This window comes from Protopterus annectens, chromosome 2.part2 (assembly GCF_019279795.1).
Source record: "Protopterus annectens isolate FY-2018-M chromosome 2.part2, PAN1.0, whole genome shotgun sequence".
Lineage (NCBI taxonomy): Eukaryota > Metazoa > Chordata > Ceratodontiformes > Protopteridae > Protopterus > Protopterus annectens.
The window spans coordinates 944,205,339-944,225,877 of NC_056730.1; the positions used below are offsets into that span (position 1 = coordinate 944,205,339).

The 20,539-nt window shown below is 37.2% G+C and overlaps 1 protein-coding gene across 4 annotated transcripts in view; it reads right to left on the reverse strand.

Moving 5' to 3' along the window:
• The window catches only part of HAPLN1 (hyaluronan and proteoglycan link protein 1), a 661,153-nt gene that overhangs the window by 256,962 nt on the left and 383,652 nt on the right, over positions 1–20,539 (reverse strand). For all 4 annotated transcript variants that reach the window (XM_044064261.1, XM_044064264.1, XM_044064265.1 and 1 more), the window contains exon 3: positions 7,066–7,428. In XM_044064261.1, the coding sequence (XP_043920196.1) occupies positions 7,066–7,428 (363 nt within the window). The remainder of the gene's footprint in view (positions 1–7,065; positions 7,429–20,539) is intronic.

A 20,539-nucleotide genomic window follows, 5' to 3' on the forward strand; every position in this document is an offset into this window, starting at 1 on the left:
TGTCATAAACTCTGAAATGGGAACTGCATATAGTATCTATGGTTCCTTGGTGCCTTTCTTTTTGGCAGAACTGCATTTTAAATATAGGTACCAGATGCTGGTGCCCATAGGATTTTCATTGTCATTGTCTAACATTTTCAGTTGTATTTGGTTTCTTCTGAGGTTATACAACTTGTGCTTAGAGAGGAATTACTGAGTTGTGTCTGCTTCAGTAGTACAGATCTTTTATATTTTGTCAGAAAAATACAAAATACCCTGTTTAGTTTTAACATGTCAAAGCACAATCAAATTGAAACAACAATAATGATGTGACCGAATTTATGGCTGAGCCTCACTAAATTCCTAAAAGCAGAATAGAAAGAAATGTTAACCCTGTTTTATAGATGAACATCTTCTTGTTACTATGTCAAGGTTTTGTAAATAAATCTCAAATCACAAAATAAGGCTGATATATGGCCTTTTATGCTATTTTCCTTTCCTGTTATAGTCTGATTTATCACACTCACTTTTCACTGGCAGTGAAAAAAAAAAGATTCTTCCTTGGCTAAGTCATCCTGCAGTCATTTGGAGTGCATGCCTACTAAATATTCATTATGTTGTAAGTAAAAGTAAACATTATACATATATATATATGTGTGTGTGTGTGTGTGTGTGTGTGTGTGTGTGTGTGTGTGTGTGTGTGTGCGCGCGTGAGTATATCTATATATATATATATATATATATATATATATATATGTGTGTGTGTGTGTGTGTGTGCGTGTGTTTATGTACACATATATAAATATATATCTTATTCCTAGATCCATTGTAGATGTTAGAAACAGTTAGTCTGTACAATAGTCAACTGAGATTCTGTCAGTTATAGCATATGTTGTGGTATTTTACTTTGGTTGCAATTGTGTGACTGTGAAGTTAGCATATATAAATAAAAGAGTATAGTTCAAAGCTGTCATAATGGTGGTTAGAGAGGCAAAGCCAACTAAATAAAATAAGATTATGATTTGTGTTGTGCCATACTTTTTATCAGAAGAGTTACTCATATAAATTTAAGCTGGTATGACAGCTATTTGTTACAGTGCTTTAAGAGGTAATTTTATCTAATTCACCTACTTTGTTGATTGCATAAGGAAACAGAATATGTTTTCTTTTGTAATTAAGATTTTTTGTGATGGATGGTGTTTTTGATCATTTGAAGTCTGACATATATACAGACACCCACATACAAACATACACATGCATACACATAGATATTTTTCTCCTGTCAAAGAAATGTTTTTGTCACTACAGCTATTTATGTCACCTTCTTAATTTAGAGTGGCGTATCAGGAATCACCAACTTAATGTGGGTCATGAAATGCAATCCCATATTGCTAAGTACAAGCTGTCATCCTACACTGCCATTAGGCTACACTGTTTTTGTATGTCCTTCAGGTCACAACAAATATGAATGTGCATATGTAAAAAAAAAAAAATATATATATATATATATATATATATATATATATATATATATATGTGTGTAAACGCAAACCAAAATACTGATCTTTTCTCTGAAAAAATAAAGGACTTATCTGTCATTCTGCTGTTTGTTTTTCCATTGTTTGGTCATGCAGTAGAAACTGTAAGGCTTACTATCCAGGTAATGCATTGAGGCAATAGGGGAATATTGATACTTATAGGTAGGATGAAGTTTAGGCTAGTCTGTCCTTTTGAAATTGACCTAATAGCATTTGCAAAACAATTATTTGAAAGCAAAACTGTAGCTTTCATAGGCAAATGAAATATATAGTGTTTTTGTAACTTCACGACAGAAAATAATATGCATCGGTGTATAAGCATAAAATCTTTATTTGTATATGTTGTGGCACAAGAGTAAATTAAAATTATTTTTTCATTAAAATTCAAGGCACAATTGTTCCTTTGTTTATGAGAGTAAGAATACAGTTTAAGAGCATTTACAGGCAATTATGCCAAGAATATCCTTGGAGAAAGTCACAAGGAAAATATTAAACTGTTTGGAGATGTAGAATAATTGTTTCTGCAGTAAAGAAAACTGGCCAAAAGTAATTTGTAAGCAGTCATTTGGAAAATAGTTTGTAGTTAAGACATTAAATTAAGTGGTGCCTATGAGAAAACAGATCCTGAAACTCCAATGCGGTTGAAATATCCCAAGCTAACTAAACAATTCCTATAACTGGCACTGAGTCAGTTGGATAAGAAAAGATGGATGTTGACCTACTTGGTAAGTACACTACCACATATTGGTCCATTTGAAATTAAGCAGGTAGGCTTCTTCACTGAAGCAGTTCCACTTCAAACCCACATGAAACATGAACGTAGACTTTTAACTTTTTCAGGCAGACCACAGTCACATCAGACCTTTCTTCCATTAACCTGTGGATGCCTGAAGATCTCTACATATGTATCTATGGATCAGAATACTAGCATTTTAAACAAATTGTAACTGACATTAAGAAATATGATACCAGCTGTCAGCATCCTGTAAACATTTATACATGCACATTAAGAAAAATAAAAGTAAGTCTCCTTTATGAAGTATCTTATGGGTTGGTTGGTTGGTTGTTTAATAGTTTCAGATTTGTAGCTATTTGTTTACTTCATGTTGTATTATGTTTATTTCAGGACAAAAAAAAAAACAAATGCATATGTTATTACAGCTTGAACATTTGATCTGAAAATGTAAACTGTTTCTTTCAAGCCCTGTAGGTCAGTTTAAACCAAACATCGAACATTGCTACAGCCAGCATTGTTTCTGAAGGACCAAAATAGTCTGTGACACATTAGCAAAGGATATGGGTACCTGTCTTCTTTCATGACCTCTGTGACAATAACTTTAATGTCCCTGCTTCTTAGAGGTCTTGCACATTTACATCATTAGCTAAAGAGATGCATATAACCTCAAAGTTCCTCAAGTCCATACACAGAAGGATACCTACCTCTGTTTACCTGCATTTGTAGAAGTATGGAAGAAAAATCTTACAATTATTGATGATTTCATAGCATGGGGCTTGCAAAATTCTTGAAGCAATTCTGCATATCCATCTGTTTGCATAAATGTCCTGCCTTGACAAAGGGCAGTGTGATCTATTCATATCAGCAGATGATATAAATTTCGGTGAGCAATGTTCTGTTTAATTATTTGAGAATATTCATACATTTTGGCTTCTGCGTATGTATTTCTATGACACACCTAGAACATGTAGTACCCTTCCTTTATCTACCCAAAGTAGCATGTATTTTAACTGTTTTCTTGTGCACAGTTCTGTTGAACACAAAACATCTAAAGGGTCAATTTTATGTAAGCAGTATTCATGCTAGGAACTGACAGATGAAGATTGTTGCTTACCTGGAAACTGCAGTGTTACAGTTTGCCACACCTTACATTTCCACTTTATGTAATGCATAAACTGTTCAATGCTGCTGGCAATGCCTATGTTTAGAGCTCATTCTAACTCTGAAATTGCCCTCCGGCCTCAGACTTACATACGATCCTTATATTCATAGACCAAGTGCTGTTCCCTGCTTCTGCAATTAAACTCTGGTTAATAAATAAGCCTTTATCTTTCAGTTAAGCTTTAGAAATCAGACATAGTATTTACTTTCCTATCCCACATTCTTCAGTGTTTCCTGTGATAGAGAAAACATCTACCGTCTGCTACCTTTTCACAGATACATAGGTTCATAGGTGTGTACTACACTAACAGCCACTGGGGACTTTTTAAGCCTAGCCATGCACCCCAAATCTCTGACAAGTTCTGGTACCCTTGATAAGTGTAAGCAGGTTCTTCGGAGGTGAAAGATTTATAAGCAAAACCCCAGGAGATGAACCATTTACAAACAGGGGCCTGGGAGATGAATCATTTACAAGTTGCCTGTCTCCACTAAAGACATAGGTGACAAATCAGGGATGAATTTCCAGTTCTCCCATACAGTTGTCCAAGTTACACTTGAATTGGGTTAGGGAGGAGCTCTAATGTACATGGATAGGGAGCCTGTTCCAGGGAAGGAGTAGACTCTGGGATACATAACTGTCTTTCCAGCAGGTCCTACAGTCAAAGGCATAGTTTAAGTCTTTAAAATAGGTAATTCTGGTGCTGTTAGCTTTGCACAAATGCAGGAGGTCCATCAGGTTGTGCTCCAACAATGCTTTGTATGCCAGGTATAGACATCCTCTCAACAGCCTACAGGAGATAGATTACAGGGATGAGGTTTTCATGCATTCTGCATAGTACATGTTACTTATGCCCTGTATTCTTTTAGTGAGGAACCTCTGTGGATGGTCCAGTTGTTGGATATGCCTGGTTAGGTACATACCAAAGGAGGCACCATACTAAATTATAGGTCTGATGAATGCCAAATTCAGTGGAACAATGACCTCCTTGGACCTAGATGCCATACCTTTGTTTATAAGTTGCACAACATAGAAAGATTTACTCACTACTATAGAAGCATGATGGTCAAAGGCTACATGAATGTCTACAAGTGTCCCCAAGTCCCTGACTACTGGGTCGGCTCTTAGGGGTTTGTTGTCAATATGATAGCTACCAGCAGTTGATAACTTCCCAAAGGATATTATTATGCACTTCTTGGCATTTTGCTTTAGTGCATGGCTCTGACAACAGTTATTTGGCTGCATCAGCCCTTCCTGGAGAATATCAGGGTCTGTGGAGGATTCTATTACTGCTCCTAATTTGAAGCCATCTGTAAATTTGGTCAGCCAGACGCCCTTGATTTTGGCCTAGATTTCAAAGATGTAGATGCCAAAAAGGAGCAGTACTAAGTCAGATCCCTGACTGACTCCGTTGGTGACTGTCCTCCTTTTAGAGGTGGACTCCCCAGGTCTAACTTCCTGAGTCATGGCTGTGAACCAGCTGGCTATCCACTGGGTGATGTAAGGGTCTATACCTAACCTCTTAAGTTTGTTAACAATGCCTGAGTATGGGATTGCATCAACTGCCCTGGCCAGGAAAAGGTAGGCAGTGTGAACCATTTTTCCCTCATCCATTGCTTTGGTAATCTTCTCAAAGAAGTCTACCTGGTTAATTAGGCATGACCTGCCCTTGACAAAACCAAATTGAGTTAGGTCCAGTGTCTGGAGGTTTTCTTTGTCATTATTGATCATTTCCATGATAATTCTTTCCATGGCTTTGCATACTAGATTAGTGAGACTTATGGTTCTGCAGATTCCAGGGTCAGTAGATGGCCTGCATTTGTGCAGAAGGATGATGGTTGCTGTTCTCCATTCATGATACATGAAGTCTGTTTGGAAGCTACAATTAAACAGTGATTCCATGGGGCTTAATAGGTCATGTTTTATGCTATTTAAAACACAGCCTGGGATATTGTCTGAGCACATCGATACAATATTATTGGTCTTAGTAAGAGCATTGAAGACCCATTCCCTAGTGATATTAGGAAGAGTTATATTTGATGGTACTTCCTGAGAGGAGGCTGGGGGGAGGAGAGGAGTAAACCTAGAGCTGAATGTATCTACCAGTAGGTTTTCTATATCTTCTGGCTCAGTATAGGTGGCTACATTAACAATGAGATCTGGATTGCATTTGAGGTTGCTGACATAGCTAAAGAATGCCTTGTGGTTGTCTTTGGCCTGGGAAGCCAAATTTACCTCAAATTTGGCATTGGTGGACTTTATTTTCCTCCTAGCTGTTTGTTTAGTTGATGAAATCACTTTTATCCTGTTGGGTGCTATACCTATTAATTTTTGCCATGATTTTCTTCCTTTTGTTATACAAGCTATAGATGTTGTGATCCCACCAGGGTGGCTAGTTTTTTGAGTGAATTATGTACTTATTCCTTGTGGATACAGTTGCCTCTGTGCAGTTATTAACATGCTTGTATAAGGTTTCTGTGAACAATTCTGCATAGTCAGTCATGTACTCAGGGTTTAGGAGGGTTGAACTTTTGCTAGGCTATCACTCAGTAGCAGAAAGTCAGCCTTAGATAAGTTCCTGAACATTTCAGGGTTAACTGGGTTTCTGGGTTTTATTTTTACTTCAAAGGAGACAGTTTTGTGATCTGATCTTACCAGAGAGGATATTAAACTAGGGTGCATGCAGTGCTCTCTCATATTAATGAGGACCAGATCCAGTTTGCTTGATCCCCTAATGATTCTATTAACAATCTAGTCCAGCGAGTTTGTATTTACAAAACCCAGGAATCTTTGTACTTGCACATTTGGTGTCATTCATAATTTCCAGTTAACAGTGGGGTAATTAACCTTGCCCATGAATATCATATTGGGTTGGATGGTGAGTATTTCTATCAAGCTTAAATACATGTTATAGGTTTCCTAGGTCAAAGATGGGGACCTATAGCCTGCAAGGAAGTGGCATGGGATTCTACCTTTGGTAATTTGACTGTAGTGAAGCTCAAGTTCATCATCTTGTTTGACCAGCCTTGAGGTTAATTTATTTCAATATAAATCAAGAAACCTCCACCATTAGTCCCTGCCTGTGCAGCACCCAGTCTAAATGTGTGGAAGGCATAGGCTTGCACTGCTGGGGTGTTCTCCGTGGTTTAAAACCATGCCAAAGTGACTGCACAGATATCAGTGTTCTCTAGGGTGAGAAGAGCTTGTAGGAATGCAGTTTTTGTGTCCAGACTCCTAGCATTGATTAGCAACACCTTTACCTTTTCTTGGTTTTGAGTTACTATGTCAGAAGTATTTTCACTTTGCCCTTACCTAAAAAGGCACTACTGGGGAGAAGAGTGTTTTAGCGAATACTGGAAAGCCTAGAGCGGAGAGGTGCAGAGCATCCCTAGTGATACATGCTCTAACTCTCCTGTTTAACAACACATTAGGTCAACATTAAAACAATTTCATTTATTTATTTATCTACATTTTATTGAGTTGTCCCCACTCTTATCTAATTCAAACCATTTTATCTGAACGGGTATTAGATGAGAGTATACAAGACAATCCAGAAATCTTTTTTAAACATGCCTGGTAACTGTCCTCTGTCAGCAGCCTATCACCAATGATTACTTAAAGCGGTATTACACATTCTTTGAAAAAACTCTTACCTTGCAGATCAAGAGAAACAATTACAACGCCATCTTCCAATCCTTCGATCACCTCACATTTGTACTTTCCGTAGTCATCTAGAGTAATATCTGTTATTACAACTGAAGCATCATTCTCGCCTCCCTCCTGCAGGAATACACGACCATGGTAGTTCCCATAACTTCTCCTATGGTGTCCCATGGCAACAAAAACATCTATCTCTTTCAGATAATCTGATGTCAGCTTGGTCCATTTGATACGAATTTTCTGGGGTCCAGTGGAAAAAGGGTCACGTATATATCTACAAGGCAATGTGGCATTGCCTCCTCGGTAAGAGATTACTTTTGTCTGTGCTGCCTCCACATGCAAACGATGTCCATTCTCTGAAAAGTTAAGGAAAAAACACAAAAGGTTGTTCACTTGCACAAAGTTAAAATAGTGACTGCTATTATAACAAGGTGACAACATTTATTTTCAAATATAAAAAGCAGATATAATTTGAACAGTATGGTTCATAACATTAAATGGCATAGATTACTTAATGAATCTACGAAAGTATTTGAAGGTAAACTAAATCAGACTATAATTCACTTACCATAGCCAATTTAAATATTTATGTGTGTCTGTTTGTCTCTGATGTGTGCTTGTGTGCATCTGTATCTAAAGGTATACCTATAGATATCTTCCTATCTGGTATTTTCTTTTGCAAAGGTTCTATGCCAGCTTATGGGAAACTATGTCATGCTCATCAATAACCATTCAAGCTTTCAAACCACTCAGTCTTGGAATTAACTAATTATTCTTTATATTAGAAATCATATATCTTTATCTCTCTCTCTCTCTCTCTCTCTATATATATATATATATATATATATATATATATATATATATATATGTATACAGACACACACACACACACACACACACACACACACACACACACATAAATATATATATATATATATATATATATATATATATATATATATATATATATATATATATATGGGTAACCTGTGGATAGATGAACATTGAACCCTCAAGCTTCAGTAGCTCAAAGTTTCATCCACCGAGGAGTGGAATTACTCTGTAGGAAATCACTGTCAGTTAAGTTCAGATGGGAGTGATGCTCTTTTTGGAGGGGAATTTCCCTCTTCTTCCAGTTACTGCATCCACAGGGGGTGTGAAGTACTTGCCTCCATGGAAAAAAACCACTTAAAATTTTTGACTGTTTTTATTTTTATTTATTTATTTTTATTATTGGTAAATGCTAATAGTTTTTACTAAACATTATATATACATACATATATATATATATATATATATATATATATATATATATATATATATATATATATATATATATATATATATATATATATATATATATCAATGCATTTCTAATGGATATACCTTCTTATAACAGTGAAGACATTAAAATTATGGGGGGCTATGCCCCCCACACCCCCTTATTTAATATTCTCACTCCAGGGTTGCACTGCAGTGGGGCAGGGGCTATATTCCATTTTCGACCAAATGAACTTCGACCAAGTGAGCTTTCAGTCAAGTGAGCTTTCAGTGAAGTGCAGTGCCTACAAAAACGTGTATGTATGCATATATTTATACACACCACTGCTTGTCACAGTACAACAAATGAATTTTATAAAAAAAAAAAAAAAAAAACAGTCTTCATGAAACATGGTATGAAATGTGATCTTGAATTTGTAAAGGTATCTGACAGTAAAGTTCGCCAGCCTGTAATGCCACATCGTCTGCATACAGCAGCTTTGTTGATCTTTCCCCTTTGACCTGTTTGCTAATGTATTCCGTCACCAATATTAACAACAATCGGCTCAGGGCTGACCCCTGACGCACACTCACTCCCACTGGGAACCTCTTTTTGATTCCAAAGACTTCACACTTCACTCACTGGGTCTTTGTACATAACCTACCCTAATTACCAATGTTTCTGGGATGGTGAACCATCACAGAACTGACCAAGTCAGCATTCTTGGAACCTTGTCATATGCTTTCTACATGTTTAAGAATGCCCAGTTGAGCTTTTTCCTCATCTTTAGCTTCTTCCCAACTGTCTGCCTCACTGCAAGCATCAGGTCAGTTATGCTGTATCCTAATCTGAATCTGAACTGCTCATCTCCCATCTTACATTCTACTTCCCTGCATATCCATTTATCAATCACCCTCTCCCGAACTTTCATGCAGTGTGACAGGAGTCTGATGCCTCTGTACTGCCCAGGGTTGTGGATGTCCCCTTTGCTCTTGTGCACTGGCATGAATATGATTATTCTCCATTTTTCCCCACACTGCTATGACTACCCTCAGGAGCCATTTTCCCCCTCTCTTACCCAGCATCTTAATCATATCTGGCGTGACCACATCTGAGCCTGCTGCTTTCCCTGACTTCATTTTCCTTAGTGCTATTCTTTCTTCAAGGGTGGTATCCTCTTCTTCTCTCAGCATAGGTTGTGTCTGGGGCAATACATCTTCTGTGGAGTTTTCATCTTCATTAGCTGCTGGAAATACTCCTTCCATCTGCCTTTGATGTGCTGTGGACTGGTGAGCAGGTTGTTGCTGGCATCCCTTATGAAGGGTGTCTCACTATCTTCTTTATATTTCTGTCTTTACCTGATATAGTTTCTTTGTACTACCTACTGAGTCACTTTCTACAAGTTGGTAGAGTGCCTCTGATGTCATGTTCTTTGCTATTGCAACTCCTTACATAGCTTCTTTGTTGGCCAACCAGTATTCCTTTTCCAGCCTGTTTTGTCTTTTCTATCTCCCACTTTTTCCTGCACTCCTTATTTCTTTTGATTACTTACTGGACTTCTGCATTCCACCACCAGCTTTCCTTATGTACCTTATTTCCATACCTGGATTGGCCACATATCAGTTCTGCAGTCTTCGCACATGCCATTTTGAGGTGCTGCCATTCTTCTTCAACTCCACCTATTTCTTCCTCTTCTTGGGGTGCTAGAGCCCAGGATAATTCCTTGAACTGTTGTACTTTCTCTCCAGTCAACTTCCGGGTCTTCAGCTTGTTCTCTGTTGACCTTATAGCCATCTCTAACCACTGCATGCAGCTGATTGTGGCAACCAGTGGTTTATGTCATGGGCTGAGTGTTTCACTGGGGATGACTTTGCAATCTCTGATTCTACCCTAATGTCCTTTCCTTTTTAAGGAGAAAGTCTACCTGAGCTCCATGTTGGCCAGTCTTGCATGTGATCTTATGCATGTCTCTCTCCTTGAGCCATGTGTTGGCTATCAAGCCATTTGACAGACAGATGTCTAGAATGGCCTCTCCTTCTTTATTCCTGTTGCCCCACCCATGTGAACCTATGCAGTCACCATATCCTGTTTTGTCTGTGTTGATATGTGCATTCAAGTTACCCATTATCAACACCAGTTCATGTTGTCCTGCTTTATCTAGTAGGTCCTGCAACTGCTGTCTGAATGCACTCTTCTCCTCACTGTTATAATCCTACTGTGGGGCATAGGCTGAGATTATGAATACTGCCCTATTATTAGGATGGAATCTGACTGCCATGAGTCTGTCACTAATTCTGATTAATTCCCTCGCTGCCTTCTGAAGCCTCTCTTTCACCACAATCCCCACACCATTTCTAGCATGTCATCCTCTTGATTAGTAAACTCTGGATCCCAAGCCAAGTGGCTTTGCTGCACTGCCCTTCAATCTTGTTTATTATTATTATTATTATTATTATTATTATTATTATTATTATTATTATTATTTTAAGTAGTCTTGTTAATTACTTCCCTATGCCAAAACATCATCTAACCTTACAGGTCCCATAAACTTATATGGGTTTACCCAACTATCTCTACTCCTACCAGATAACAAATCCACTGACAGGAATTCCATCTTAGAGTCCATCTTACAAATAAACTAAATAAAATAAACTATGATGGTACTATTCCCTACACCTTTAACGACCACCTGCTTATTACCACAATAAGAGAGCACATTCATAACCAAAATCATCATCGTTATAACCTTGATCTAATCTCTGCAACTTCAACAAAGACACTTTAATTACAAACTTAAAATGATTAAACTGGGAAGTGTTAAACCCAATCAAATTAGATGAAACAGCAACATTATTTAATACATTTCTAAAAATAGTGAGACTGCACCCGTAATGACCAAAAGAATTAAATCAAGCCCAGCTCCCTGGCTAAGAAAGGAAACTGAACAGGTCATGGAAAACAAAAATACAGCATAGATAACCTGGAAAGGTCCAGTACTGATGTCAACAAACAAAAATGCAATCAACTTAGGAAACACTACTAAAACCAAAATCCAGTCTGACAGAAAAAAAGGAAAAATATACTACATAGAATTACAAACAGCTAACCAGAACAACCCTAACATATTCTGGTCCACCATCAATAGACTCCTACATCCAGCCCACATGACCCATCCTAGACCCAAAACAGATGTGGAGCAGTACATCCTCCTGCTGTCTCACAGTACTTATCTCCCTGTCTTGAGTTCTTGGTTGTGGCTCCATCTATCTGGAGTCTGCTTTGCCTCCATGTCTTTGTATGGCTTTTATTCAGGTGTTCTGGATTCCTATTTACTCAAGGCTTTTAGGGGCCATCATTCCTAGCTGTATAAGTGGCTTAGTAGGGCCCTCTCTGTGCCCCAATAGAATTTAAAACTGAACCCACTCAGAGATGAGCACAGAGACCACTATAGTTTGTGTGTATCAGGGATACTGTGGTCATTATTTCTTTAATGTGTCTCACAGTTAAACCTCAGTTGTGTGTCAGCTGGTGGCAGAGTGATCAATACTCCTTTACCTTTCCTCAAACTCACATCTTAGATGGCTGCACTAAAGCTCATTATAACTTGTCTTGGGTCAATGTACTGTATAGGAACGACCTGCAATGAATTACTGTTAGTGTTATTTTTTCACTTTCTTCACAACTGCAATCAAATATATATATATATATATATATATATATATATACATATATACATATATATATATATATATATATATATATATATATATATATATATATATATACCAGTGTCTATCTTCAGGATATAGGAGAAAGGAGACATGCTGCGTATGGACAGCTGACACCAAAAGGTAGAAATATGTTGTTGTGCTGTGTTTGCTTTTTCACTCTCTCTTAGATTGACCTCAAAGAGGTACACAAAAGGTTTCTTCTTTTGGTTTTAAGGTTGAGGTTGTATGTGTAGATTTATTACAGCAACAACGTGAAATACATGACTATGGCCATTTGACCTTTCGCTTCCATTCCAAGCTAACAACAGAGGGTACACAGAAAATGTGAATGAGTCCATAAATCTCCAGGGTTGTGAAAGAAAAATAAGGAATAAAATACATCTCAGAACATCTAGACACTCAGAGCTTTGGGGGCCATCATTCTTTGTTGTATAAGTCTTAGTAGGGCCCTTTTTGTAGGGAGGAAGACAGTCATCTTATATGTGATTTATTTGCCCTTACAAGAATTTTCTTCTCATTTTATGGGTTACTACTACTCATTGTATTGCTAACTACTGTGTTGTCATCATTGAACATTAAGCCTTGGACATAAATTATTTTTTCATTGAAAGAAAAAAAAAACTTACTTTGCTATTTCATGATTTTTGTTCAGGCTATCATTGGATCAGAGTTTATGGAAAAAATCTCTAAAATGCAGCTCAGAGCATTTAGGACCCCATAACTTCTGGTGATTTTGTGGTTCCCAGCTTAATTAAATTATTTCCTAGATAGTTATTACAGTATGGTCTTGGCCATTTAAGTAGTGTTGAAAGGATTTTGGAAAAAGCTGATACGTAAAACAAAGCTGGACAAAAGCAAACATAACTATTCTAGATATTACAAGGAACAAGAATTGGGAGGATAACAGAGGAGCTCTGGGGTGTGTACCAGGGTTTACAGCAGATAGCAAGGGTAGGGAGTGCCATGGAACATTTTGTCTAGGGTTCCATATCCACATCTAAGGCTACCCATACAGTCACTGTGTATGTCTTTTAAAAACTGATGCTTTTGAGCATTGCTTGTTAAAATGGGTGTGGCCATCCTGACACAAAGGGTATGTTTTGTTTAGCAGGGGTGTGTGGCCTTCTTCTCAGGAAATGGAAGGAAGAAAAGGTGGCAAACCTGCTATGTGTTATCACTGATGAAAATATAAAATTTGACCACCGCAACAAAAAATGCTCTAAAGAAACACCATAAAAAATGTTGAACTCTCTATCAAGTCAAACCCCTCCTGAGATTGCAAGCTAGGATAAGTATCACCTATATGCAGCCCCCTTACTCATCAATTTACAGTTCAATCAATTCTCCTAAATTGATCAGTGCTATAATAAAATTACAAAAGTTGCTACCACCATCATTATAGGACACATCACTGCCTCACACTAAAGCAACTACAGTGGCACTATTTAACCTGCTCACAGCTTGTCACAACACATACGTTCATATATGGCCCAGACAAATGCCAAACTCTAACAATATTCTCTAACTCTACAGTCCCAAAATATCACTATGCTCTACTAACAAAATGTTGCTAACTGTAAATAAAGCAAACAGTACTGCTGGAAACTCCATATCCTCCTCTTCTCACTCTAAAACCTAGAATTCCATACTCCCTTTCTCTTATAATCATAGAAAACACAATAAGTCTGTCAAACTTTGCTTAAAGGATCATGCAAAAAATACCTGATTATGCTTTTGCACCCTCCTAGTTTAACCGAAATGTTTCCATTCTCTCTCAACCTCTTTTCTGGGCCTCTCTACTCTCTATAGCCTCTCTACTCTGTAAATGGCTCTCATACTCCTCCTGGTATAATCACAATCTGGTCTACTGCTCTTTGTACTTTCAAAGAGCCTCCTACACTTATTGTCTACCTTACAATTTGTAAAATATTTCCTTTATAAATCTTTGTACCAACCTGCATTATATGCCAATCATAAATAATTGGTTTTCATTTCCTTGCCCTCAAATGTAACATTCTCAAGTATTAGGAGTATATATATATATTTATATATTTTTTTATTCTATCTACTGTGTACTGTTTCTATGCTAGGTGTAAACATTTTTGGTTCAAATGGTTTCTAACCTATATTTCTCTAAAATGTATTTATGTTTATTGTCTAAAATGTATGAATCTTGTGCTTCCCTCCTTTCATTAGTGGATTTATACTTTGTAAAGTTTTAAAGAAAGTATTTCTACCAACTGCTAATTAGGTTGGATAATCACAGTATGGATTTTATTAGGTGCCTGAACACTAGGGAATCCACACAGAGAAGTTTCATTATTATTTGTTTCTGGACCCAGTATATTGATGTACTGGGACTGTGAGACTTCAAGGGACACCATTTAGTCTGTTTAAGTAGAAATATAAAAAGTAATGTTAGTCAGAATCTGCAAGCATGAAATGTAAATGTGAGTGTATTGTTTTATTGTAACACCTCCAGTTCAAAGTTCTTTTCAGATGATATAACGTTTTTTATATTAAAAAATGCAGCTTTGTTAAAATTCGTCTCAGACACAAATTCACCAGTGCAACACAATCCATAATCATTCCTCTGGCAGGTGGCCATAAATTTATACATTGTATTATACATGGTATAGTATGGCTTCCAGTCACTAGATTACAGAGGGCTCAACTCAATACCAGAAGTTACACTTAAAACACATTTGACATGGAATATAAATTTAAACTCCTGGAAAACATGATAGAATAGTCTAAGGAAGAAATATCAAATATATCAACAAACTGATATGGTGATATCACTCTCTGCTGAACTGTAATTTTATTCTCCAGAGCTCATGTCTGTACCCATTCCCTGTGTGTGTGTGTGTGTGTGTGTGTGTGTGTGTGTGTGTGTGTTGCGTGTGCGTGTGTGTGTGTGTGTGTGTGTGTGTGTGTGTGTGTGTGTGTGTGTGAGTGTGAGTGTGTGTGTGTGTGTGTGTGTGTGTGTGTGTGTGTGTGTGTGTGTGTGTGTGTGTGTGTGTGTGCGTGTGTGTGCGTGCGTGCGTGTGTGTGTGTGTGTGTGTGTGTGTGTGTGTGTGTCTGTGTAAGAAAGTACCTACAATATATCACTACAATTACCATTTGTTTCACGTGCAGACAAGAAAATAATGGAGGTCTATGCAGTCAAAAAAGAATAGGAAAGGCTGGCATTCTGTTTGTGAAAGCAAATGACTCAGTGTCTCTTGATAACAGTTGAATAATAATAGATAATAACGATTCATGGGCAGTGTATACTGTATATGTGAAACAATCTAGCATGTATTAGGATGGGCAGACTTGTCTTCTGTTTATCACAGTCAAACATTGATGATTATGTAATCAGAAAACAGATGGCCTGTGGATGCATGAGATGTGCCTGTATATAAATTTATTTTACCTATCTATTTGTTAATTTATTTATCATTTGTTAACTGGGTAAGTGGAGTGATTTGTGGACCTTTAGCCTTGACCCAGGTTGTAAGGGTTTAATAAAATTGTAATTAATCAACAGTCATATTTTGGGAGGTGGAAAGAAATCAATACAGAGATGAAAAGTACACTAAAAGTTCACATGGACAGTGAATCATGGTCAGGGTTAAACCTTGAACCTGGAGCTGTATGGCAGCTGTCTTATCACTGGACCACAGTGCTGCAAAATATTTCCCGTTAAATAAGATAATCATTACAGCTTTTCTTAGTTGACAATTTAGTTGACTTCTTTTGATGAAAGGATGAACACTCAATCATAAAGTACATATTCTAGGGGAGAAGCTACAGCAAACTGTGCTATAGCAATTACTATCTGGCATTTCATGAAACAAATGAAGATGCTCTTTGACTTTTAGAATGCTCATGTTATTATTATTATAATTGTCCAGGATATTTATTGTGACTTTTTATAAATTAGCATTTGACAACTTGAACATGTCCATTAGTTTTGAGTGACAACACATATGCAATATAGCATGAGTGTTTATAAGTGAATATCCACATAAGATTTTACTGAAGTAGGGCAGTGTCTGGTATTCAGTTTGGCATTAGTAGGGACTCATAAAAGACTGTAAGACCAATAAAATACATAGGATAACAAACATCGCACTTAGCTTCTTTAAGATGTAGGTATGTGGCTTCTTTTCAAATTATTGAATTGATTACATGTCCAGAATATATTTGCACAACATTTTAATTACAATATATGCATATATGCTTCTCTAGAAAAGGGACGCTTTCTGTCACTGGTTATGCTAGCCACTCTCTCTCAAAAATAAACTCATTTGCAAGGACATAGGTTGTATGAAGGCAAAGTTGTACAAATAGTGTTGTACCTAAAATGAACAGCAAAATTTGCTCTTTAGATGTGTCAGAGATTATTTTACTGATAAATTTGCTATAATGTTTCAATTATAAGTATCTACACTGAAATTCAAAGGCAACCAACACCATTATATTGTGCTATTCACTATATATTGGTCTTTTACATTCTCTCCCAGTTTAATGTAATAGGATTATGGATGCAGGCAAAGTAAATGAAAATATATATAACATCTATTTCAGATGTTTATTACTTTGGAGTAGGATGGAATAAAAAACATCATCTCAGAATGAATAGCACTATGTGACAGTCTTGCAGTTTTTGAAAATATTCCATAGTCTTACACTGGTAGATTAAAAAATGGTTCAGTTTTTAACATTTGTTCACAATAAATGGTTACACTTGGTGTGTTTGGGCTGACAAACTCAGTAAATATCAGACTCATATCTCTACAGTGTTGCTAAAAAATCATTAATAAAAAAAAATTCTTATTCCCTGAAAAAATGAAATTGCACTGTCATTTTACATATTATACATTAAAAAGAAAAGTGTTTATAAGTGTAGACTGGTAGCTAAATAATTTCTTCACACCCTAATTATTACTTACTACTTTTGGTAGGCTGGAAAAGAACACCATAACAAAGGAAAAATCATATCACGTTCATTTATTTTGGCCTGGACCTTTATTTCTGCACCCTTTCACATTGCACCAAGAGCGGTGGCATGATATCAGTATGGCACCTGCATTATCAGTTTCCCATATGCATGTGCAGAGTGAATTTTTTTCCCTTGTCCCTTAATCAAGTGTTTTCATAAATGAGTTTATTATTATGTACTTTGTTTGCACAGTCCTGAAAATACATAATAAATATCCTTTTTTCTTGTAAAGTTCAATTACACACACACACACACACATACACACACACACACACACTTGCACACAAAAATACCTGAATAAGTCTCAATCAGTTAGGAATTAGCCCAGAAAACAAAGAGTCTTTCCATGGACTAACTGCTTCCTTTGTCCTTACTCTGTCTATAAATGACTTAGCTTTCAAACAATATCATAAATGGGCTCTGCATACACTTTTTTTTTATTTGAACACCTGATGATTTTACTAGAGTTTCAGAAATATGTCTACAGGGGATCCCTTTTACTTCCAGCACATCTTCCTTTAATCACATTCTTTCCAGACTGCATGGTCGCTTAGCTGACTCCTACTGCTATAACTTTTGGAAAATGATCATCTCTGCAACACTGTTAAAACTCTTTGAACTGCTATGATATCAGTTAATTAACTGCTGTTCTTTCTTTGTCTCTCTAGTGCTTCCTGTTCTGCTCTGCATAAATATTAGGTTGTCACATGGCTGCATCCTGTTAATTATCCTCTGCTATGACAACAGAAAACACCTGCATACAAGTTAGACAACCCAACATCTTTCTGCCTGTTCTGCAACCTATGAGCACTTCATTTTATAGATTCAGAGGTTCATACTAAGCTTACAAAAACAAAGGCAATAAATAAGATTAACCATGGCACCCCTTACTGAAGGGTGATAAGTAGTGTCTTCATTATTTGAAATTTCTTCCGTGGCGAAAATTCACGATCACTCACCCAGTCATCGAGATTAGTTTTAAATGTTACCAGGAAAGTTCTTTCCTTTATGTACAAGGGCAACTTTTTTCCAAGTATGGGGGATATATTAGGTTATGTATCTGTCATGCTATCATATTATTAATGTAACTGTGTTGGTGTAGGTTGCTAAACGAGTATTTGCTTTTCAGCTGTCTTTATTTAGACAAAGGAGTCAAAGACAGCAAAGTCATTCATGGCACAGAGGACTAAGTACAGAAGACTAAAGAGAGAGAGAGTGAGAGAGTGGGCTTTTAGGCTAACAGAGTAGCAAAGAACACCAAGTCTTGCAATCCTTTTGGTGAGAAGTATTGAGGTCTGTCATGCTGGTTTAGGTGTTTAGTGAGGTACATGCCAAATGATGGAAGGATATATCAAACCAAGCAAGCATGTTCTCAAAATCATTAGCAGAGCTATTTCATAATATGATAATTCCACTTGGAGCCTTATTTTATTTAAATTATTTTGCCAGATAAATATCTGTGAATGATGTAGCTTTTTGGGGACATAGTGAATGGCAGGGTGTAGAGTTAGCTGAAGGACTGAAATACTTTGACACAATGGATCAAAAGGCAGCTGACTGGTTTTGATATAAGAAATGCAATGTGCATTAGTATTAAAACTCAGAGGAAGTTTCTTCGTTGTCCAGATTATTCATCTGAGTACAATTGGCAAAGACTTTTCTAAAGCCAATAAAGCATTAGGAATACTGAGGATGTGGAATGTATTGTATAGAAATACAAAATACTTTTGTCATTTAATAGATCTCTGATTAGGCATTATCCTGAGGAGACTGTGCTGTTTTGTAGCCAGTATTTGAAAAAAAATTAAGATGGCTATATCAGTAGACAGAGGTCTCAAAATAGCATTAAAGGGATAGGATACCTGGAGAAAGAACAGATAGTAACCACACTAGGCATGTTCAGGTGTATATCTGAAAGAGACACCAATGTTATAGTGATAGAGGCAATCCTTAGACGACAGATGGAAGTGATGCAGAAGACATAGAGATGTGCTCTGATTAAAACAGATGGATGACAAAAGTAGATGATGTCAGGATGATGAAATGCTGCCACACTGCAGACATCAACATCACAATTGCAGTTGTAAAACTGGGTAGCTATTTGTGGAAAAGCATAAGATAATGCCTAATTAGTCAAAGCTGAGCTGTCAAAAAACAAAACTCGTGTGCCTGTGAGGGTGCATCAGGACACAGCCCATTCCTCCATGGTTTTCTCTTCTTTGAATTTTTTGGTTTAGACAAAGGGCAGCAGTAGCATGTCTCCCCTGATATGGGAGTATGAGTTGTGACTCTCTATGCACTTAAAGCACTTCTATGCTGATTGCAGTTAGTTTTGTTCAAGGATGATTAAGACAAAGCATGTTTGCTGAAGTGGCACTTTCCTGTTTTCAGTCTTTTGACAACAAGCCATTAAATGTGGTATGTAATGTTACAGGGGTTTTAAAGTAAAGTGCAGGCAGACTGTTGCATTGCATATATCTTCTCAAATGTTTTTGACTTTCCTTTATTATTAACATCACCATATATTGCATAAGTATTATATATGGGTAGAAGGGTTTTATTTTACAGCTTTAACCGAAATTCTTGTTCTTTTTGCCTTGGCAACTGGGATTTAAGCACAAAGTGTTTATGTTAGTTCCTGAGCTCAGCCTATACATTCAGCCTTTCTAGAAAAGTAGGATGAAACATGTATAGTAATGTTTAGTCCACTTGAATACTCAGTCGGCTAGTCTCTATAACATCCACCATAAGAATACACTTTGAGTGATACTTAGGCCCTTGACAAACTGCCTTGTTTTTAGTGTTTGTGTGTGTTTGTGCATTATAACACACCAACAATCAAGCCATGTTCCCATTTATCAGGTCATTCTTTCCCTTTACCAGCTGAATGTTGACCAAAAGGAGTTGTCATTGAGACAGCCATTTTGAAGTGGCTCAAAGGTTTTTCTTGCTTTTTTACCTAACCCTAAATGTACACACTCAGCAAGGGGCCAGGGAGGCATACAACAGACTGAGCACAAAATGTGCCCCCCTGTTTCTGCAATGGCATTCTCTCTACGCCCACGCCCCTCACAGGATGAGTAGCTGTTTACCTGGTCTCCACCAGGGAAATCACACTGCCCTATTTGCCTTTGAGTTCATTAACCCCCCCACCCCCGGAGAGGTGTGAGAACTATTCCCTTTCACCACCCCCATTCTGCTTGGCTGTCCCACTATCAGGGCCACTAGTCAAACTCCAGTTTCCTCGGTTACAGTAAAGGCCTCATCCTTCTGCACCACAGATCTAGGCTTGAGAAGAGTTTTAATGCATTGTATAAAGTACCAAGCCAGGCACCTGGAGAACTGACGGGGGTGGGGGAATAGGAAAGGCAACAACATTTTACTGATCTGCTGATTATCAGATGGATATGGGTCATAACCAGAGATGGAAGCCCTGGAAATGATATTAGGATATGCATCATAAGCTTACAGTTACCAGGGTCACA